Source organism: Micropterus salmoides, unplaced genomic scaffold, assembly GCF_014851395.1.
Source record: "Micropterus salmoides isolate LMB-PRFRI ecotype aquatic unplaced genomic scaffold, ASM1485139v1 Ms_hic_scaffold_20, whole genome shotgun sequence".
In the NCBI taxonomy this organism is placed as follows: domain Eukaryota; kingdom Metazoa; phylum Chordata; class Actinopteri; order Centrarchiformes; family Centrarchidae; genus Micropterus; species Micropterus salmoides.
Genome location: NW_024041151.1, coordinates 25,469,686 through 25,493,348, shown reverse-complemented (window position 1 = coordinate 25,493,348; position 23,663 = coordinate 25,469,686). Strand labels below are relative to the sequence as shown.

The 23,663-nt window shown below is 39.7% G+C and overlaps 1 protein-coding gene and 1 pseudogene across 1 annotated transcript in view; both read right to left on the bottom strand.

Moving 5' to 3' along the window:
* The window catches only part of LOC119915007, a 36,528-nt pseudogene extending 36,006 nt beyond the window's left edge, over positions 1-522 (bottom strand).
* Positions 523-2,062: 1,540 nt separating this feature from the next.
* Positions 2,063-23,663, bottom strand: part of mamdc4 (MAM domain containing 4) — a 31,508-nt gene continuing 9,907 nt past the window's right edge. The window contains exons 5-27 of the mRNA XM_038733597.1: positions 21,995-22,228; positions 21,714-21,839; positions 20,081-20,236; positions 19,821-19,924; positions 19,273-19,428; positions 15,655-15,745; positions 15,426-15,539; positions 14,990-15,082; positions 14,750-14,887; positions 14,508-14,647; positions 13,865-13,973; positions 13,626-13,730; positions 11,020-11,154; positions 10,700-10,827; positions 10,222-10,438; positions 7,409-7,546; positions 7,200-7,327; positions 6,696-6,786; positions 5,162-5,311; positions 4,906-5,031; positions 4,631-4,755; positions 3,195-3,300; positions 2,063-2,612 (exon numbers count right to left, since the gene is read on the bottom strand). Coding sequence (XP_038589525.1) covers positions 2,407-2,612; positions 3,195-3,300; positions 4,631-4,755; positions 4,906-5,031; positions 5,162-5,311; positions 6,696-6,786; positions 7,200-7,327; positions 7,409-7,546; positions 10,222-10,438; positions 10,700-10,827; positions 11,020-11,154; positions 13,626-13,730; positions 13,865-13,973; positions 14,508-14,647; positions 14,750-14,887; positions 14,990-15,082; positions 15,426-15,539; positions 15,655-15,745; positions 19,273-19,428; positions 19,821-19,924; positions 20,081-20,236; positions 21,714-21,839; positions 21,995-22,228 — 3,116 coding nt within the window. The 3' untranslated portion in view covers positions 2,063-2,406. The remainder of the gene's footprint in view (positions 2,613-3,194; positions 3,301-4,630; positions 4,756-4,905; positions 5,032-5,161; positions 5,312-6,695; positions 6,787-7,199; positions 7,328-7,408; positions 7,547-10,221; positions 10,439-10,699; positions 10,828-11,019; positions 11,155-13,625; positions 13,731-13,864; positions 13,974-14,507; positions 14,648-14,749; positions 14,888-14,989; positions 15,083-15,425; positions 15,540-15,654; positions 15,746-19,272; positions 19,429-19,820; positions 19,925-20,080; positions 20,237-21,713; positions 21,840-21,994; positions 22,229-23,663) is intronic.

Below are 23,663 nucleotides of genomic sequence, written 5' to 3'. Positions count from 1 at the left end.
GACATTTTCTTATAGATCACATGGATGGTCGCTTACCCAGTGAACGCACTGCAACAGGATGCATTATAGGAAGAAGGCAAGCCGGATGGAGGCAGCGCGATGCTTTGGGCAATGTTCTGCTGGGAAACCTTGGGGCCTGCCCTTTATATGTACGCTACTTTGAAACGTACCACCTAACTAGCATTGTTGCAGACCATGTAGGCTTACACCTTTTCATGGAAACGGTATTCGCTGAAGGCAGTGGCTTCTTTCAGCGGGATAATGTGCCCTGCCACAAAGCAAAAATTGTTCAGGAATGGTTTGAGGAACACCACAAGAGTCAAGCTTGTAATTGATTCACGGTGTTGACTTGAACTTCAAATTCCCCAGATAGCAATCCAATCGAGCATCTGTGAATGTGCTAGACACACAAGACCGATCCATGGAGGCCCCATTTCACAACTTACAAGACCCAAAGGATCTGCTGCTAAAGTCTTGTTGCCAGATCCCACAGTACACCTTCTGAGGTCTAGTGGAGTCCATGCCTTGACGCGTTAGGTCTGTTTTGGCGGCAAAAGGGTGACATTACACAATATTAGGCAGGTGGTCATAATGTTACGGCTGATCGGTGTATATGACAATGGTTTTGTTATCAGTATCTCTTCTAGAGATATGTCTGTGAAGTAGAAAAGCTATACATGTTAAAGGTTCAGTGTGTAATATTTCTGAGGATTCATTGACAGAAATGCAATATAATATCTATAACTATGTTTTCAGTGGTGTACAAAGTCCTTACATAATGAACATTTTTTTACCTTAGAATGAGACATTTTTATCTACATAACCGCGGGCACCCCCTTCTATAGGGGTCGCCGTATTTTGTCGTCATATTTCTACAATAGCTGACAACGGACAAACAGCGCTAAGGAGCGCGTTTCATCATCATGGCTTCTTCTCCTGCTTGTATAATTCTGGCAGTGTAGACGGTGTCACTACATTAAATGCGTCCATAGAAGAAGAAGAAGAAGAAATAATAATAATAACAATAATATACAGTCTCTGAGTAGTCTTGTGGTTTATTAGAAGTAAGAAGAGAAGTGACATTTGGACAAATGAACAAGCGCACGTGTTATTTAGCACAAGAGCCGACAGCCTGTGGATCTTTATACCATGAAGCCAGACGGAGTCGGGACAGATACAAACAGCTGACGGCAGAAATCACGATGTGGTTTTGCTGTGTATTACCACCACCACTCCACTAGATGGCGCTGTCGCAAAAGAACTAGGGTCCTAGAACTGCGGTTGCAGGATTGCGGGGGTCCTGAAACTGCAGCTTACTATTGAGATGGAAGGCTATAATGTGGGACAGATGTTTTCAAAGCGGTGCTGAAGTTGTCTGTTTTCTGCTGGACAGGTAATTATCTTAAGTTTGACTTTAGCGATGCAAATGAAAGTTGTTGTTTGATAACTGGCCATAATCACAGAGAGCTGTGGTGTGTTTCCCCAGTCAGTGTCTCATCTTGTTGGATTAATTTCATGTAGCCTATTTATTCTCCAGCGCTGTGGTCACATGCTAAATGCCCATTAAAAACGTTTAACCATTTTACCCCAAGCTGAAATTATGGCTGCCAGTACTACTTAATTAAAGATAAAACATTTTGGTAAGATTTGCAGATTGCTTATCTAATAAATTAAACAAAGCGAGAGGTGCCTTGATCCTCACCAGCCAATGCCTTTGTAAACTTCATGTATTATGTGGTTTATAATGGACTGTGGTGCAGAAACAGTGAGGCTTACATTGTTCTGGTATCTGTCAGTGGTCATACTTGATGCACTAGATGTGATCTAGTTTTTATAGTGTTTCTGAGATGTGAGATGTCATTTTCTTTAGTATGTTAGTCCAGATGAGCCAACCCTCCCAAGTTGTAAAATACTCCAGTACAGGAGAATGAGACATCATGAAGCACTTAATTTCTTGATGTGGCTGTTGTTTATTAATGAACAAATAACAATATTATTCGTAAAAACATATGTTTTTACTGAATAATTAAGTAATATAATTTCTTAACATATCTATCTAAAGAAACCTAATTTCTTGACTGGCAACTCTCTCTCCTGTCTCAGGCACCATAGCTATACAACTCACTTCAATTCACAACTCTCACCACTAGATGTCACTATAACTAACACACTGAACCTTTTAAGGCACTAAAGGGAGTTTTTCCTTATCTGAACTGAGGGTCTAAGACGGAGGGTGATTTACAGGACACAGGATGTAAATCCCCTTGAGATATAATTAGCTGTGTTTGGCATAAATAAAACTGACGACGGATCTCAGTAGTTAACCTGGTGAGTACGATCCTTTTATACTCGTGGCACAATTGTAACTGGATTTTTAAATGTGTTTTCAAATGTTTGGATGGCATATTAACTCACTGCACGTTCTGGTTCATATGTTTCATTATGGAAACCGACACTGGCTGAGACAGATGAGCTTGGTGATTGACCGACCACAGGCTTGACTCTTCGGGTTCGCAGGTAGTAAATCAGCAGGGCAATTAATGTGCCGATCAGCAGCAGGACCACGATGACGGACGCCGCAATCCCTCCTGCGTTGTCTCGCATTGGTGAGGCTACAGGGAAGACGGAAAACAATTATTTTCCAGTTCTACTAGACATTACAGATCACAGGACATTACAGTAAGGCCGGTGACAATTATGACATTCCTTAACTGCTACTACTACAATATATCATACATTTTCGGCAGCCATTAGTTTTGATTTATTTTAGTATGCTATGAATATCAACTAGAAACCCATCCTTGCAGCTGCAATATCATGTGATGATATGAACATAACTAAAATAAAGGTGACTGTGATGATTTATAGTGTAGTGAAGTAAATTACTGCAAAATCCCTGGAGGGAAATAGTTCTAGCCTGTCCCGGCTTTTGTACGGATTTAACAAATAAGTGAAGTTACTATGATAATTTACCCTTGCTCCCAGTCTTTAGCCGGGCTAACCTGCTGCTGGATGTATCTTTACATTTAATGTACAGACATGAAAGTGGTGTCATAATTGTATTTTATTAACATATTTCCGAAAATGTGAAACTACTGCTTTAAAAAACCTGTCAAAACTGAAAAATAAGCTGAACATCTATGCAGTTAGCAGTAAATAGGATGAAAAAAATGTAAATCACTGGCCCATCTTACTTGTCAGCACATCTGTGACTTTGTTAGCACAGTTGACTCCGACGGTGTACTCAATGTCATCCAGAGCTACAACACCTGATGTGCCTTTGAGTCCTTCAAACACAATCTGTTAACAACAAAAATAAGACGACAGTAGAGACAGAAGTTTTGAAAGAAACTTGAATGTTGAATTTGCAAGTTATTTGTCTGAAAAAAAGCACAAACACAGGGACTTTACTTTCGTCCTTACTGTTCAAACTAAAACATTAAGCTATAGCCTATGTAGATGTATCACTTCTTGTGCTGGAGAAAAGGCTTACATAAGGAACACTACAGAGTGTTCAAGTGTTAGAAGTACTACATTGGTATTCAGTGTTGGGCAGTAACGCGTTACTGTAATAATATTACTTTTCCCAGTAACTAGTAGTGTAACTAAATACTTTTCTAAAACAGTAATATTACTACTAGTTACTAAGGCAAGTAACGCTGTGTTACTGAACGCACCATTCCTGATGTAAAGGACGTGCTGCAGGTCAGGGCAAGTCAGCTGTTAGCAAAAAAAGCTAAATGAAGAATGTAGAACGAGGGAGAGAGGCGTTCTTTCTTTTCTAAGTAGCTGCTGCCATTATTCTGTCCCAGTCTAAGATGCAAAGAACATTGTCGTCTATTGTGAACTCTGTACGACCAGCAAAAATCTTTCAGAGGGAATAATTGTACATCTGATTTATTGAAGCGTCTGCAGAAGCAGCACACAGCGTGAAATTTACAGAAAAAACTCCGGAAGCTGCTGTCACTGATGCTTGGACTCGTCGGCAGAGAGTGGCGTTAACGCAACGTTTGTAACTACTGAAGACTACTCTTAAAAACAGGCTACATGTTCAGGAAAACAGCTGTTTAAAAGGATTTACTGCTTTATTTTTTAATTTCTGCCGGTGGTGTTAAGAAATGTTAGGCCTAGGCTACATGCTTTGTAAAAACCACACTCCTTTCTGCTGTTATGAAGATGACATTAGTTAAAAGGTTGTGAGAGAGGCTTTGTTTGGGGGGTAGTGAAAGCAGTGTTTCCCATAATTAGCCTATAATTTGGATAATTATCAATGCGGACCTCCACATATTGAGTTAATGTTTTTTACTAGGTGTATTTAAAATCATTTTTGATTGAGGGGCTGTATTGAGGAGCATATATTCATGCAGCACCTCCTCACTCGCTCCCTCTTTCTCATGAACACCGCTGCACAAACGTGTCCAAAGGCCCTCCCCCTGTCATTCTGTGGGAAACACTGCAAAGTAATATAGTAACGTAACAAGTTACTTTTATCACCAATAATAAGTAAAGTAATAATATTACTTTTTAAGGAGTAATAAGTAACTAGTAATATTACAATTTCTGAGTAACTTGCCCAACACTGTTAGTATTAGTTAGTCATATACTGTATGTAATAAAGTGAGAGTCTGACCTGGTAGTCCTCAGTCGATGTGATGTTGACATCAAAGCGTTTCCACGGCCCTCCCAGTTCACTCACCACCAGCAGTTGATTGAGACGACCTTCAGACAGCCTCCACACCCTCAACTCGCTGTCCGCTGCATACATAAAAAAAAAAGGATTGTGGTACATATCCAAAGAGAAATGGATCATACACATCCAGAGATTAATATGTGGATATAGAAACTTGAGAATTGTATCTGCCTGACCACAGATCGACCAAGCACAGAGAGCACAGTGATCCTTACATGAGTACGGCTTGTAGGCCCAGAATTTCAGGCAGGTGCCTTTGGTCGGGGGCAGGTGAGGGCTCAGCAATTTAGCGTTTTGATTGGCTGCCGTCCGGTTGCTGCTTGGAAAGAACAGGAAGTGACCTGGCAAAAAGCAAAGGGAAGGTAGTCTATTTGGCACTTCAGTACATTTTTTGGGACATGTTGTTGTATGAAAATATGAAGTACTGTTCTCTCTGCTTCCTGACTCAGTGCGAAGATCTTGTTGATTTACCTCTTTCCGTGCCTAGGGTGTGATCTTCAGGTGGGGTGGAGTAGTGCTTCTCTGCCTCCTGACTTGTCAGTTCCCAGTCCAGTTTGTCCACTGTTACATTTTGAGTGTTGCTCCAGCTACACATCCCTCTCTCCAGATTGCACCTAGAACCTGAGATTTACATTACATTTTATTCATTTAGCAGATGCTTTTATCCAAAGCGACTTGCAATTGCTATATATGTCAGAGGTTGCACGCCTCTGGAGCAACTAGGGGTTAAGTGTCTTGCTCAGGGACACAATGGTGGATGGTCACACAGTGGGGATTTGAACACGGGTCCCTCACAAAAAATGCACGTGTCTTATTCACTGGAGATATTTAACAGAACAAAAATGGACACTAACACACAGAGGATACCACTGTACTGTTGTTTCACAAAATGCTAATTGTATTGGTACAGCCTTCTATATGCGTTGCTTTGTGTAATTTGATCTTGGGTTAATACATGCAAATTGTCTTGATAATTTGTATACTTTTTTTGTTAATATTTCTGGGGCATTTTTTAGCCTTTATTTTGACAGGACAGTGGATAGAGTGAGAAAAGACGAAGAGAGATAGGGGAGCGACACGCAGCAAAAGGCCGCAGGCTTGACTCAAATCCGGGCTGTTCTACCAATTACCCATTAGTATACTTTTTGATTATGCTGAGCATTTCATTTCTCATTGTATTATTAATTATACACTGTATTTATATGACTTAAAGCCAGTGCAACAATGTCAGAGTGAGTAAAATTGTTAAATTACACAAAAGAGGAACAAAATTAATTGGAGGTATAAGAGCTAAGGTATGAAAATATTTTCTAGAGAATTTCACCAAGGTAAAGGTTCAACTAAAGGTAGCAGGAAGATAAGAATGGGTGAGTAAAATCTTTGAAAAGGTACTTCATTGATTTAGCATTGCACTTTCATAAAGTTGTTGGACTTAGAAGAGAGAAGATATTCTGACATTAATAATTAATCTCCAGTATAGGCTGAGCCTCCAAAATACATGGGCAAAGCATCCTATATTTCCCTAAATGCAACTCTAAAGGATTTTTCATTTTACAATCCCTGTCTGGTAAGTGCCCATGGTTTTTAAACCCCCCAGAAAGCAAATCTGTAACACGGACTTTCTTTTATAAATTTGTAGTCTTCAAGCCCAAGCCGAGAAAACCATGATGACATTGTCAAGGTTATTTTTTCACACTTTATAAATCTCCCTCTAGATCCACAGAAGAAATCATAGAACTGTTTTCAGAGGTTAGAATAATGCTCCCTGTGATAAGTAAACCAAACATGAAATGTAAAATCAGGGGAGTGCTCCTTTAAAAAGCTGCAGGGGGACCAGGAGGAACAAAACTTTATTGTAATAACTTACTAAAACAAAATGAGCACTCACACTCACACTGGTCTAAAATCGTACGATATTTTGTAGATGAACGTTCACACTAGTCTAAAAGTCTGCGTGTGTGTGTTTGTGTGTTTCTCTTTAAATTTTGCTGAGACTGATACAAACCTTGATCTTCACATGGGTGAGCTGAAAGGAAGATGTCATCAACTGCAATGTGAGTGTTTTTGCCTCCGGCTCCAACCACTTCAAACTCCAACTGCAGAGGAGAATAAAGCACCATCATCTTGGTTTTAAACGTCAAACACGAGATCCTACTTACGTAAAGGTCCACTAATGACCACTCTCTAGTTGCTGGATCAAATTCTACTGGAGAAATTTAATCTTTAAAATGCTGCTTTTCCTTAGTAACTACAATCTAAGTGTGGACAAATCAGAAACTTGGGGACAGGAAGGCAATATAACAGGCTGGTACAAACTCAAGGAATCAAATTAACATCAAATACTAAAATACAGTTAATATAATAATAATAATAATAATAATAATAATTATTAATTTGATAATATTTTGCACATTATCAATTCATATAATTCATTAATTTCATTCATAAAAAAATGTCTTAATAGTATAAGTATAATTGTTCCAGCAGCCCTCCGTCCACCGTACTGTACCTGCCAGTCCACGAGGGCACTTGAGATGTTGCCGTTGCCATGGCGCCAGACATCTCCTTGGTTCAGACTGTCGGAGAAAATCTTCACCCTTTCTCCCTTCACTGGCTTCATATACAATGTCAGAGAACCTGCAAAGTACACACAGTTCAATTGTGTGTTTTTTGGTCACTTTTTTGTGTACTTTTTTTCAGCGTGTGAAGGTGTCTCACCAGGATTCACTCCTCCCATGTGATACCAGAAATGGACGCACTCAGTCTTGGCGGTCCCTTGGCGAACAGGGGAGGTGAGGACTGCCGTACCACCAGAAGGAAGGATGTTCGCTCCGGTGTTAGCCATCATGTAGAAACCTGGGCAACCAACCATTGTTGTGAACCAACAGTGTGGATTTGTGCATTTTATATCAAATAAGTTTGGACTACTCCAAATTCTTTCTCTCTCCCTGAGAGAAGGAGGAGGGGTTTGGATTATCAACCCTCTACAGACAGCCGAAGTGACTCCAAGGAAGAGGTGAAAGGTTTCTCTCCCTAAGTGCTGTTCTGGGCAGTCTGATCGTAAAACTTGCCACCTCTATACCGCAGCCAGATAACGCGGTGCCTGACTGTTAAAATGACAAAAGAAACACTCACCAGAGACTAGCTTTCTCCTGAACTCTTCTCTTCGTAAGAGAGAGCAGGAAAACCTAAACCCCCCCCCCCCCACACACACGTAACCGTGGCAACTGACCTTCCTCTTTCTTTGATTACCTCACATCAAAGGATATTCTCCTTTTCACAGCCAGATGCAAATTTGAGGAACTCCTGGACATCCAGGGACAGTCCACATTCCTTTGTGTAAACAGAGTACTGTCTCCTCAAGACTCAAAAATTTCCTTGTTTAATTAAATTTTTCAGCCACTCAACTAGGTCTCCCCATTCCATTTTAGTAGTTATGTTACCATGTTATTGTTGTTGTTGCTATTTTTTGAAAAGAATCTAAATAAGTTAATTTTGCTGTGTTGTCATTTTCAGCATAGTCACCTGACTTTATTCATTTTATTTGTAACCAATGCTTTGTTCACAATACCTTCTGACACTTCCTTTAGAAATTATGATAAAGAAATGTCATCCTATACTCGATTAATTTTCCAGCATAAATTTAAGGTTAAAAATGACTAAATTCCCCAGCTCCTGAGAAGATTGTTTTAGGATTAATCAGAGCTATCGTTATGTATCCCGAGCTCCCCCAAGTGGACAAAATAAGTATTACAGGCTATCGTCTGAAATGTGTTAATGTATAAATCTCACTCTGTATTTTTCATGTCCAATAATCTGATGCCATTCGTGTATCTTGCTTATATTCTCTAAGAATGTGGAGCCAATATATCCAGAAAGCTAGTTAAGTTCCTCATCTGATGTGATTCCTTTGAAATGCTAACCTTTTAAAGTTGAACTACTGACATTTGTTTTCCTTTTATCAAGTGCTTAAACTAAGAACGGTACAACCGTTGACAATTAAGGTTTGATTGTGGGAAAATATTTGATTACAATACGCGCAAATAGATATTCTTTTTTTTGGATTAAGATTTGGATTTTTGTATTAGAGTTAAAGAAAAGACAAGTCCTCCCTCAAGGGAACAAAGGACTGCCCTTTGGGAACCACGCCCTGGCTCTTCAAGCGCGCTTCGGCACGCGCCCAGCGTGCCCCTCTCCCGGCAACACCCTAAGATTCGACCCGGCTTGTTCGTTTCAAGCCATGCTCACGAAGTGCCGCGACCTCAGCTTTCCCTCGTTTCAGCAGCTTACTTGTGTTTTATTTTCTTTGGTTTTGTTTTGTTAAAAGTTATCAATCCGTTAAGTTACACTATTTTAATTGAAGAACGACAAAGTTATTTTCTTTTTAAGCTTGATTCGTTGAGCTAATCTCATTGCGGTAGCACCCAGCCATGTGGTCCCGCAGCAGTAACAAAGGACGACCAAACCTCTGACCCTAACCAGGGTTAAAAGGCCCCACTGCGGTTTCTTCAGTAAGCCGACAAAAGATGGACCTCCGGAGCAATTCCCTGGCAGAGAAAGCGACTGGCCGACGGCTTTAAGCTGTCCTAACTGAGAACGCACAGATCTCAGCCGGGTGAGGCTGTTGACCAGCACCCGGCTGGGAGAAGCGACACGCAGTAAGACCAAAACCTGTTAAGAGATTATCTTTAACTCTTAAAACTCATAGCTCGCGTTTATTAGCTGCCTGTATGAGTCAAATGCTCCCCACAATAGAACCCCTTCTCATTGTTTAGCCATTGTTTATTTCTTTGATGTATTTAACCGCATTTTTATATCACCTTAGTTAGTTAATAAACTCACTGTAATCAAGGAATTGTGTGTATTACCTGTCTCCAAGTCCTTGCCATGAGAATTTCCCCCTTCGAAATGAGACTAACTGACTGATTTAAGATAATTGAGCGATTGTTAACTAACTGATCACTAGTGAATAATTGTCTAGTTATTAACCATACTCAGAGGTCCGGAGACTCTGGGCGAATTGGATCTCTGGTTGTGCCCCGCGAAACGAGAAGCTTTGTGAATTTATATTTTCTGAATATTAAAATTCATAATTTGGTATTAATTCTCATCAATTTATGAAAACATAGTAGTCATGCTACAATATATTAAAGGTGACCTATTATACTGCTATTCAGCCCTATATACTTCTGACTCCTGTATGGTAGATTTGAATGATTCAAAGTTGGATCTTGTACTGGCCCTTCATGCAGGCCCTCTTTTTAAGCCTCTGTCTGAAACAAGCTGGAGACCCTCCTGTCTCTTTAAATGACCATATATAGAAAACAGGCTCCATACGTGGTAGAGTAGAAAAAACTGTTGAAACCAGAGGGTTCAGAACAGTGGGACATTTGAGGTTTTTGCTCACAGGGATTTCTTTTAAATATGTTTACCTCATTATTCGAAGCTTTGGCCACATTTAACATGAACATCAGAAACTGTAACAATATAGATATGATATATTATTACTTCTTAATGGGATTCTTGCTCACCCAGTTCAGTCTCCAGAGTGTGGTCGGTTTTGGGTCCAGTGGTTGTGGCTGTGTGTCCACTGCGGTGGAGCCAGTGAACTTTACCAGAGCTGCTGTACCCACACCGCTGGCCTTCAAAGGAACACATCCTTGGCACGGTGCACGGATGGCTCATGAACGCCACATCGTCAATAGCCACGCGTCCGTCAAAACCAGAGCGGACCGCTTCAAACATAAGCTGGTGATAGATCAAAGGTCAGAAAGGGAGAGTTGGAAAGGAAGGAAGATAATAAAACAATAATTTTTGGATTATCTTATCTTTCTGTGGGGCCAAAGATTATCCAAAAGTACTTGCTTAAAGCTCACAAAGTCCGAACCCCTCTTTCACTGTACCTTCCCCCTTTGTTGTTACTCATTTTTGAATTATGAACGATACATGAAGCTCTGTGACACTGCATGAATTTTTAAATATTGTTTAATAATTGCAGTTCTTCCATACCTGAAACTTTGTGAGCTGGTGTGGTACCGGGCACTGCGCTTCGTGCCACATGTTGCCATGAGCTCCACTGCGGGTCCAGAGGACGCTCTCAGAACCGCTGTTATCTAACAGCTTCACAGTCAGAGCACCTGGACGGGATCACCGGGTGAGGATGGGGCAGTTAGAGTGAGAAGGACAAGAAATTATTCACTTTAAATTAGTTACTCATAAAGAAGGATTTAAATAAAAAATAAATCTATATATATCTTCACAAGCTTAAAGAAACAGATGATTCATCATTATTTCACTCTAAACTGCTTTCCATTCAGTCTCATCCTCACCTGTGTTTGGCCCGTAGAGTTTGTAGAAGAAGGACAGGCAGTAATCTGTAGGACCTGGTAACTGTGTGAATGAAACTAAGCGTCCGAACACACCGCGCAGAGAAGGACTCCACATGTCCACAACAAGGCTTCTGCCTAGACGTCAACAGAAAAACAGGCAGGAATTTAAGTGACTTTTAAGGCATCACAGTGCAGTCTTATTATACTTCATGTGTTATAGTGATTATGAGTGATCCAATTAATAAGCTATACTACATTTACAGCAAGTAGACTATGAAATATTTTGTCCCTTCAGCTCAATAAAAAATACAACAATTTATTATTCATTGATATCAAGCATTAAAAGAAATTATTCAGAAGATTTAAATTGATTTACAGGTAAATTAGCATATCGTGCAAAAGTTCATTTATTTCAGTAATTCAACTTAAAAGGTGAAACTAATATATATATAGACTCATTACATGCAAAGTGAGATATTTCAAGCCTTTATTTGATATAATTTTGATGATTATTGCGTACAGCTTATGAAAACCCCAAATTCAAAATTTCAGAAAATTTGTGTTTAAAGTTTAAAATTATTGTGAAAAGGTTCAGTATTGTAGGCTCAAAGTGTCACACTCTAATCAGCTAATTAATCCAAAACATCTGCAAAGGGTTCCTGAGCCTTTAATTGGTCTCTCAGTCTGGTTCAGTGGAATTCACAATCATGGGGAAGACTGCTGACCTGACAGTTGTGCAGAAAACCATCATTGACACACTCCACAAGGAGGGAAAGCCTCAAAGGTAACTGCAAAAGAAGTTGGATGTTCTCAAAGTGCTGTAGTTAAGTGAAAGGGAAAAGTGTGGAAGAAAAAGGTGCACAAGCAGCAGGGATGACCGTAGCCTGGAGAGGATTGTCAGGAAAAGGCCATTCAAATGTGTGGAGGAGCTTCACAAGGAGTGGACTGAGGCTGGAGTTACTGCATCAAGAGCCACCACACACAGACGGGTCCTGGACACGTGGCTTCAAATGTCGTATTCCTCTTGTCAAGCCGCTCCTGAACAACAAACCACATGAGAAGCGTCTTACCTGGGCTAAAGAAAAAAGAACTGGTCTGTTTCTCAGTCCTCTTTTCTGATGAGAGCAAATTTTGCATCTCATTTCGAATCCAAGGTCCCAGAGTCTGGAGGAAGAATGAAGAGGCACACAATCCAAGATGCTTGAAGTCCAGTGTGAAGTTTCCACAGTCTGTGTTGGTTTGGGGAGCCATGTCATCTGCTGGTGTTGGTCCACTGTGCTTTATTAAGTCCAGAGTCAGCGCAGCCGTCTACCAGGACATTTTAGAGCACTTTATGCTTCCTTCAGCAGACGAGCTTTATGGAGATGCTGACTTCATTTTCCAGCAGGACTTGGCACCTGCCCACACTGCCAAAAGTACCAAAACCTGGTTCAATGACCATGGGATTACTGTGCTTGATTGGCCAGTAAAGTCGCCTGACCTGAACTCCATAGAGAATCTTTCGGGCATTGCCAAGAGAAGATGAAAGACATGAGACCGAACAATGCAGAAGAGCTGAAGGCCGCTATTGGAGCATCCTGGTCTTCCATAACACCTCAGCAGTGCCACAGGCTGATAGCGTCCATGATGCCGCGCCGCACTGAGGCAGTAATTCATGCAGAATGATTATACTTTTCAGAGGGCTGACATTTCTGTATTTAAAATCCTTTTTTTATTGATTTCATGTCATATTCTAATTTTCTGAGATTTTGAATTTGGGGTTTTCATAAGCTGTACGCAATAATCATCGAAATTATATCAAAGGCTTGAAATAATTTTCTGAGATGCACCTGTATTTTCAAACTGGGAAAAAAATCATCATTTGTCTCTGGGGCAGCGCGCTGGTCAAAAAGTTGTGAATCATGTTTGAGTTCAGTTGCTAACAGAGGTGTGAGAAAGTTCTTGTTTTGCAAGTCACAAGAAAGTCTTGGCTTTGAAGTCACAAAGTCACTTTCCAACAAACTACTCAACAGCAGAAGATCAGGTGTTAATGGGTGTGTTATTCTTGTGACACAACTTCAATCTTTTGTAAATTTAAAAGTAAAGAACTTGTAAAGTGCTTCTTCAACAGAATGGAACACTGTTGTCGCTGTGATTTCACTCTATGTTCCCTGATGATGATAATAATAGCTTCCAGCCTTGAGGCTGTGTAGGGACTAAAATAACATCCCAAATGTCACATCTAAGAATCTCACCCTGATGAACATGGAAGTGATGTGATTGTTACATTTCCTGGTGAAAATTCAGCAAAATACAAAAATATATACAAAACTATGAACATTATTATTATTATTGTTGTTGTTGTTATTATTATTGTGAGTGAGAGCTGTCTCTTCATTGCATTGATGTAATGGCCTATTAACACCTGAGAAATTGCTAATATCCTCCTATGGATTCATTTTAGATTTGATGTTTTCTACCAGTGAAGCTAAGGAAAGATGGAAGCAAAGTATATGTGTGTGTGTGTGTGTGTGTGTGTGTGAGATACTCCCTACTACAAAATACACTCATGTGCTGTATATCCATGTACACTGCATTGGGGTTTTTTGTTTTTTAAATGAGCTTACCGATCCCGATGGTGTGGTCCATCCCATCAAGCTCCATCCAGTCAAAGTTGTCACTGTTGTCCTGATACCATCCACACAGTCCAGTTTCAAAGTTACATGACAGTCCTGGCCAAAAAAATAAATACATAGTAAAGAATAAATAAATAAAAATTCATCTAAGCTCTGAGACATTTGTAAAATATGAGAGTATGCATGAGGCAATATTAAGTGTGTATACTGTCAATAGTTATGAGAGTTACCTGTTGGAGAAGATGGAAAATAGCCAGCATGACAGCTGACAAAGCGAACGTTTTTCACTTTAATCTTGGAACATGGACAAAGTTTCACAGCACGAGCTTCAAACGCCAGCTGATAAAAACAAAAGAAGGAATACAGAAGAGCCTTAATACTGTCAGTGAAAATACTTTGACAAAAATCAACAAATACTACTTTAATAGTAAAATCGATTTATTTCACTTTTTGTGGCCACACTTAAAATGGATTTTACTGTTGGGATCCGCAGGATGGAAGAGCCTTAAAGTCTTTAAATTTTGGAAACAGCCAGCCAACGTTTCAAAGTTTGACTTCCAATTTTATTCTGTCTCTCATCAAAACAAACATTTCAAAATGATGATTAGTCACCAATTGCCAACTTTGCTTGGCTTAAAAAAAAGCACTTTATGGAACAGATTAAGGACTGACTTTATTGTCCACCAGATAAAACATGTTTTGTCCTGGAAGGATAGAAGGTCAAGACTTTGGAGATATATCAAATGTCTTCAGCTCTAAATGCTTTCAGACAAGTTTGACCTCTATTTTGAGATATGTCATCAATGCAAACATTTCCAATGTAAAAATGATAACTATATCAGTGTCTATCAGGCCTAATAAAAATAAGCTGACCTGGAAGCGATGTTTTCTGACTCCGATAGGCAGGTCAACGTGCTGCCACGCCCCCTCCTCTGTTCCTGTCTTCTCACTGAACTCCCACAGTTTAGGTTGCGTGCCCAGCAAGCTGTCAATCACCCTGACAGACAGCTCACCTGCAGCAGAGAGAGGTAAACAAACTAAAACATTGAGGTCATCTGTCGTGGAAAAGGTAAGAAAAAAAGAAGACATGTCGGATAACAAGTTCATTTAGTTACCGATGTGATCTGGATTCCCAGTTAGTGCGAATTCAAAGCTGAGGGTGCAGGCTGGGCCAGAGGGGCCCAAGAGGGGGGTCCGTGTCTGGGCCTCAGTCAACTGCTGACCTGGGGCCTCAGCTACATATAGGTAGTCCTCTACGAAATATGAAAGAAACAAATATTTTGTTCTTATCGTAATCATTAAATATGAATAGATAAAGTTAGTTGTGTGTTGTGATGATAGTGCAGTAGCTGTACCTTTGGATGTAGAATTTTCATACAGCACCCAACCTTGACTCCCAATGCTGGTGTCAGTCCAGCCTGAGCTGCCGTTGGTGTAAGAGAAATCCCCTGCAGAAATGGAGACAGCGCACTCAAAATGAGACAAAAAAGAAGAAGTGAACAGAGGACTGCATATTTTTTCAAGTATTTGACATTTTTCCTGGACTGTCTTGCTCCTCCTTAAATTGAACCCCTTTTTAACCCCTTTAAAACAAGTCTGCTTTTCCCAAAGCGTCAACACTTATATACACACAGATATACAACAGCATTTGGGGGGCCCCCTAATGGCCACTGAGGTCCTAAGGTGCATCACTTATGCCTCCACTGGCTATGATAAATTCTTTTCAACCTCGAAACCTTTGCAAAACTGTTGATCAAAGTAAAACTGAGTCAACGGGGTGAATAGACTCACCACATTTGGCCTCATCCTCTGCTCCTGCACAGTCAGGATGAAAGTCACACATCTTGTCCGGTTCAGTACACGGGTGTTTAGGAGATTCAGGGAATTTTGCCCATGTATTATTTTCTGTTCAGAGAGAGAGTGTGAGATGGCAGGTATACCAAACCACAGAAGGTATTTACACTCTCTCCTTTGCAGATGTGGAATAATAATTTTTTAAAATTATAGTTAAAAAGATTACCAGATGATAAGCGGCATTCAGGAGACAAAACAATGCTGTCGACAGCGATACCTCCATATGTAAAGTCCCTGATTGCTGCCATCAATAAAATCTAATATGACAGAAAATTCGACAGAGGAAGGGACAAAGAAAAAGAGGAAATGGGTATTTATTACTGTAATACAATTTCATCCAAACACAAAAGACTAAAGCTGAGAATCATTTATTTTTCAAGGTGCTTCACTTTATACCCATTTTATGAAAAAACAATTGTATGGTGATCAGGAATTTGTCATTCATGGAGTAAGTTGTTGTAACATGTTTATTTATGATATTTGAATCTTTTATTTATTTTAAAGAATTATCAACATTCTCCATAGTTTATCTTTATGAATATGAATTTTCATCCACTACTGTAATGCGAATGTGAGGAGTTGAGTGCATAGAGATAAACAGCTGGTGGTGCAATTCTCCAGTCTGTTGCAATCATACCAATGCGGAGAAACAGAGTGCAACTAGATGATTCAAGTATAAAAGCGCCACTGAGGTTTCAAATGGTGGGAAACTGTGAAGGAAATATCTGTTTATTTGTTTCATGTATTAATTTGAGGAGAGTTACAGTCTGAACCAGCTGAAGTTGTGACTATCTTCAATAATCATTTTGTCAATTCTGTGAGATTGACTGTGCATAGTCCCATAAGTGGTCCACAACACTCCTCACCAATTGATGTATTACAGCCAGTCTTCACTCTGACTGAAATTTCTGGCTGAGCAATTGACTGAACATCTTAACAGAAGCCCTTTTAAACTGCACTCCATGCAATTTGGCTTTAGAGCCAATCACTCCACTGAGACAGCAAATTGTTTCTTTGTGGAAAACATCAAGTCAAAATTGGACAAAGGAGGCATAGTTGGAGCAATTTTCTTAGATCTGAAAAAAGCTTTTGACACTGTCAACCATGAAATACTCATCCACAAAATGTCTTATTTTAATTTGTCAACCAGTGTTACTGACTGGATGAGATCTTATCTGTCAAATAGAGTACAGTATGTGAGAGTTAATGATGAGACATCACCACCCCTGAGGAACGAACTGGGTGTACCCCAGGGATCTGTCCTGAGCCCTATTTTGTTCAGCATCTACATAAATGACCTGCCATTAGTGTGCAATGGATGTGAGGTGCAGATGTATGCTGATGATACAGTCATTTATGTTCATGCGAAAACTAAAGCCCAAGTTGTTGCCAAGCTCAACGATACAATGGTACATGTACGTAAATGGCTTACTGGCTCACAGCTGAATCTCAATGTTAAGAAAACAGTATGTATGTTTTTTAGTAAAAGCAACACTGTATCTCATTGTGAACCCAATGTCTGTGTGTCTGGGGAGGTCATTCAAACAGTTACACAGTTCAAATATCTAGGCATTATTCTTGACTCTACTCTATCATTTCAACATCAAGTGAGAAAGGTAGTGCAAATAACCAAATATAACCTAGCGAACTTTAAGTATATAAGGAACTGTTTGACAACACCTGTAGCAAAGCTATACATGACAACTATGATAATTCCTCACCTAACATATTGTATGACAAGCTGGACCCAGGTATGCAGTACAACACTAAGGCCTATTTTATCACTTTACAAACAAGCACTTAAAGTATTGGACAAAAAATCCCAACTTTACCATCACTGTAACATTCTTAATACTTATAACCTACTCAATTGGGAAAATATTTTAAAACACAGTGATGCATGCCTAATCTTTAAAATCATTAATGGGAAGGCTCCCCCACCACTCTGTACTTTTATACAGCAGAAGTCATCTAGCAGCAGAACCACAAGGTCTGCCTTAAGAGGGGACTGTGTAGTCCCTCGTAGGTCCAGTTCCTTTGGCCAATTATGCTTTTCTGTGAGAGCCTCTAAACTATGGAACCAATTGCCTGTGGATATTAGAAATTCCACCTCATACCATACATTCTCACAACATCTTAAGGTCTGGCTTTTGAGCATACAAAAATGTGAACACCTCTCATAATAATAATGTATGTCTGTCTCTATATTTTAGCTGTCCTGTAACTTTTGGTATATGTATGCTAAATAGATGGTTAGATGGTAACTTTATTAATGCCCTAACAGTTGTATGGCTGTATGGTTATATGTTATATGTTTTATGATGTTATGTTTTAATGGAGCCAGTGCTATGGCATTATGTTTTATTGTTGTATATCAATTGCTGTGTGATTTAATGTGTATTTTTGTCTTTTTTTTTTTTTTGTTTCTTTTAAGCTATTATGTGCCTAGTATAACATCTTGCCAATGGACTACAGTTGAAAATTAGCCTGCTGGCTAACACTGGCACATTTACAGAAATGTTTATTAATGTGCACTGTCCTTAAATAAATAAATGAAATGAAATGAAATAAAATCTCCCCCACGGTCCAGACCAAACAGATGAAATTTGGTCCGACAAAAAGAGGTAATCTCGGTCCGGATCTGTTTCTAGCATGAAATAATTTTTTGGATGGTTCGGACTTTCAGACTATTTACAGGAAGTTTGGTGGTTCCCGTGTAAACCACAAACAAATGCACGGAGAAATGCATTGAAAAAGGACACAATTATGGTCTCTCTTCAAATGGAGGTGCAGGGATGCAAGGATTGCTTGCAGTCTTCTCCCCCTTTCCTGCCGGTGTTATGCCAAAACACCACCAACGATATAGGCCTAATGTTCACACAACGTCGGTAATTGCCGCACTGAGATGAGAAGGTATTGCGAGTTAAGTTGGTGCTGCAGGTAGTAGGCTAATGCCGTAATAATAACACAATAGTGGCAATGACATCTGTACATTCCTCATTCATTCATTCTGGTCAAAGCTCCAGTGGAACTGTTCAACCAATCAATGTCAAGTAGGTTTAGGGAGACGCAGCCCACATGGATGATAACACAAGTTCTGTCATGTAAAGTCCTTTAGTGCGCTGCATAGGTAACTGCAGTGTGAAACCAAACCAAAACTAAGCGAATGTATCAAAATGTATCAAAACATGAACTCCGGTTCGGACCTTGGTGCGGACTTTCGGGTGTGAAAGCCCCCAAAGTCACGTGCTTCATGAACAACATGATTAAGAAGTCTGCTTCCATTGCCCTTTGTCCCATTTTGCTTTTATCGATACACAGACTTTTCCACTTCAGCCAAGCGTAAAAACTTTTATGTGACATTTCAAATTTTTATTTTTGATGTTCCCACAATTAAAATGCACATGGATTATTTTTTGGCTCATTACTTATTCTACTTTGCACCTGTCTGTGTGCAAAGATAACTTTTCTTGCATGTTTGTTTGAAAAACAGATAAAACTCTCAACTCAGTATCAGATCAGTATTGGCCTCAAAAACTCACCATCAGTCAGGCTCTAGTACTATAAGTTTGTGAGAATTTGTGTACATTAAACCCACATTTAAACGTGTGATAACTAAAGGACCCCGCAATCCTGTAAGCAGGATAAGTGGTTGACGATGGATGGATGGATAACTAAAGGACTTTCTGAACATGTCTAATACTTTTCCTGTTAGTTACCTTCACTTATGAATCTTAAGAATCAATATCTTCATTTAGGCTACATCATTATGTGAAGTACTCACTTGGAAAGTGGAGTTGGTGACAATCTCCACCTCTGCCTTCACCCAAACATCGCCCAGGGCTCCTCCCCTTTTCCACACCGGGTAGATGTTACGATCTGCCACCAGCACCGTCAGACCGCCGGACCTCGGCCCATACTGGTGAGTGTACATCACCATCTACAGTGGAAAGATACAGAAAACTTAAAACCTAAGCTTTTGTCTCCCTGTTCTGACAGTGAGAGTAATCACACTACTCTGTCAACACGTGCTTATGACATCGTCTGCAAAGGCTCTGCCATACTGAGATGCTGCTGTTCAGACCAAATTAAATGACCAGCTGCTTTTTACAGTCCTGCCAAAGCCACAAATACCGGAAATAAATTGCCTAGACCAGCCTTAATCAGCACTGTGTGAACTTGTATGGTGAGGGCTTGAATGTAATGGATATTGATTTATATATTAAAGCTCAGCACTCCAGCGTTAAGTCTGATTGTAAGTAAATTACTGTGATTGAAGCCTGAGAATGTAAAAACCTCTCTGAGTGAAGAAGGAGTCAGCTTAGGACTAACCTTGCAAGGATGCGAACTATTGGTGGGTTCAAGGAGGGGACTCTGGAAAGCGGCCCAGTCCATTGTGAGACCACCATCAGGGACAGTGACATAAAGGAAGTAACCTGCAATAATAAGAACAATGTCCTTTATTTCTATATTATTTTTTTATGCATGCTCAACTATTAGAAACAAAGTTACTCAAAATATTTAAAAAGTCAAAAGAGTAACACTGAACACAAAGTGAAAAAGAATGATTTTGACAATGATTCATCAGATACCTGTCGCACGGTTGTTAGAATGATCCCTGCCTGGTCCTTTCAGAGGATCTGTGATGGAGATGTTCTTCTGATTCGTCCTTACCCATTTCAGTTTGGAAAGTGACGTCAGGTCCCAATCACACAGACCCTCCTCAAAGTCACAGCGCCGGTACCCTGCTGGAGACACACATACAACTTACATTAACTGGTGACCACTGGATGGACAGTATAAACAGTAATCTGTGTGGTAAAATATAATGTGTGAACCTCTTCTTAATGAATTTCGGATTTTTTAAGAGTGTGTTCCGTACAGGCAGCAGAGACATTTTGCAGGGAATTTGGAATGGATAAGGATGCGCATTTTCAAAGCTGTCCTCGCCAGAGACATTACAGCATTGGTCGTTTGTTTAGTTTTCCTGACAAGCAACCTCTGGAAATATTTTTTTCTGAGAAGCAACAGTGGTACAGGCATGTGACGGTTTGTTCACATCCCATCTCATACCAACAGTCAATGTTTCTTTTAAAGCAGCGGTTCACAGCTACGGGGTTTCACTCAATGACACTCTTGAAAGTGACGGCTTTTAAATCAGTCGCTCTTCCCTTACACTCTCACTGCGCTTAAACGCAGCATGCATCTGTCTTCTTTTCACTTGCAACTCTGCATTGCGATGTAACGTTAGATACATACTTCTTTCTGAGAACCTAAAGGTACCCTATGTCTGTGCATTAAAAATGACGCTGCAGCCAGGTGATGGTTAGCTTAGCATAAAAACTGGCACTGTCCAAAAGTATCAAAAGACACCTACCAGCACCTCTAAAGCTCACTAATTAAGATGTTATGTCCTCTCATATATCTCATTAGTTTAAACTGGCCAAGTAATAGAACCAGAACATATAATTTTAACTCTGCTCCTTACATTAACTATTCCTTTAACTATGAACATAGTCTTTGCCTTAATTTAACTAACTGCCTGACCTTCACCACAGAAGTGGCAAATCAGAAAACTGTAAAATACAAAGACTGACAAATAAAATAAAAAAACAAAGCAAAGGGTCAATTTAATAGCCTTTCCCAGAGCTTTCATTCGCATCTCACTGTCTTCATTGGTGGAAAGGTTTGCTCGGTCATCATGGAGGTAGCACAGGAAGACCATGAGATGCAGCTGAAAGCTCCAGAAATAGCAAGTAGGTGGACCTTGAGTTAAGAATTTATTTGCCAAACTGCTGTTTGAAAGGTCAGGAATGAACTTTCAGGCTTAATTCATGTGAAGACTGTTGGTCGTATGTGTCATTTTAGAAGGCAATGACCAACGATCTATTTTGCCATTTTCAGTAGGTATGAGGACTTGTTGCCATCATTTAGGTCATGAAAATGCTCTGACCCAGTACTGAAAATTCATGGACAAGTGTATGCACTTAAATGTGAAACCTCTGTTTAAAGGGTCGATTCACTCCAATCACAAAAAACATCTCTCTCACAGCTTTGTCTCATTAGGCTATGCAGATACTTCAGATATCCAGCTTTGAAACTTCTGCCTCCACCCAAATACAGCAATGTGTATTCCAAATTCTCTGGTTAATAGGCTACATACTGTATTTACTGTACTGTTGTTTCACAGGGTGGCTGGCTGCTGTTTATCAGATGATTTCTCACCACAGTCCTCCTCATCAGTCCCGTCACCGCAGTCGTCGCTGCCATCGCAGACCTGCCGGCGCTCCACACAGCCCCCACGCCTACACTCCTTCATCCCTGCTGGACACTCTTTCCCAGGGAGTGGTACTGATGATGCAATGAGCGAAAACAACATCAAAATAATCGCCATGATTATGCTCATCATGGCTCTGCAATTTTGATTGATCAGCTAATTGATAATTGAGTCCATAGAAAATCATGGTCTCACTCTGCACATGGACAGGATATTTTGAGGAACTTACAGGGCAGAGCGCAGTCCAGAAACTCCAGCTGGTCCACCGCCACATCGCCCCTTCGCCCTTCAGAGCGCTGCGAGTGAAGACGGATTCGGAAGGTTGTGGGAATACGGCCCAGAAAGATGGTAGCCTCTCTCCAACCACGGACACTGGTGGCCTCAGGACGCCACACAATGGCCTCTTGAGAGTCCTGGTGGAGGATGGACGCCCACAAGGGTGTGGAGCCCAGCCCTGTGTGACCTACAGGAAACGTTACTTTATTAGCTGGAGGGGAAATTAAATCTCATCTCAGTGTACACAACAACGAATTATCTACTAATAATTGGATCATTCCTAGCTATTGGTGACTTTTCCATCCCCAAGAAGTTACTCTTAATATTTTACTTAAAATAAACAAAATGGTTATTACAAAAGGCTATTATCATATATTTAGGTCTTTATAACATTAACACAAAATCAAGTATGTAAAATAACCTTTTTTGGGGGGGGGCACATTTACTCCTTTTTACAGTGTCCCCAAAGCAAAATTTCAATTTCTGTGAGACACATTTGCAATAAAATTCTAAATAAATAGAAATACCCTATAACTTCAAAATAGAAATAGAAAGTTAAAATCTATCTAATTATAAATATATTACAATGTAAACAGTACTATTACTTTTATAATTTACTGTGTCTCCAAAGTCGCGTTTCACACTGTTAGTTTACGTTTTTTCGCCTTACAAACAAAAAAACTACACTTCCTATAAATCCACATTCAGGAAGTACATCACCCTATTAAGGGGGAATTCAAAGGAGCAAAGTGAGGTGGACGCCCCAACTTTCTGTCTGCCTTTTTTTGCAAGTTTTATGATGTTAACCTGTACGTCCTACCCTGTTAGGCTAAATTATGAAGAAAATGAACCGAATGTTTCAAAAATCACAAACATGTTTGCTATATATACTAAAGTACTGTGTATGTGTGGAGAACTTTCTTACTAAAGTTTGCTGTCTCTCAGAGCAATGGCTAATTTGGTTTACAAATGACCACCCTGGTAGGTTTATATACCTAACAGCGTTTAAAATCTATTACAAAATGTCAGGAAATGCATACAAACGCTGATAAACTGTTCATCTAATTTACCAATATGTATAAAAGGAAACACTTTATAATTATAATCAGTTATATTATATTTATTTGGCTTAACCTCTGTCCTAACTCATCGCAGCCATCATCAAATATATTTTTCACACCCTCTGGTGTATAATCAGTTAATATGCATTTACACAGTGTTTGTCTCTCAGTTGGAACAATTGGAGCACGAGCACTTTGGGGAGGCAGTGATGTATATTTTTTTTATGTCCTGTATGTTTAAAAAAGTGCTTAATTAAAATGTTGTGTGAGTTAATGACAAAATTACTGTTGAAACCAACTGAGAAACTGTTATCCAACAGGGTGTCATTCCACCCTGTTAGGGTACTTTCCAACCATTTTTTTCACATCATGCATTTTGTTTGTTTGTGCAAATTTCTATTAGAATTTTCCATTTTCGGTAAATTCGGTACAAGAATGTGACTTTTCTAAACAATGAACACATGTTCTACTCCACAATTCTTGTTTCTTTAATATTCAAAGAAATAAAACATGTGTGATGAAATAAGGGAAACATAAGGTGTAAGAGAAGTATTGTTGAAT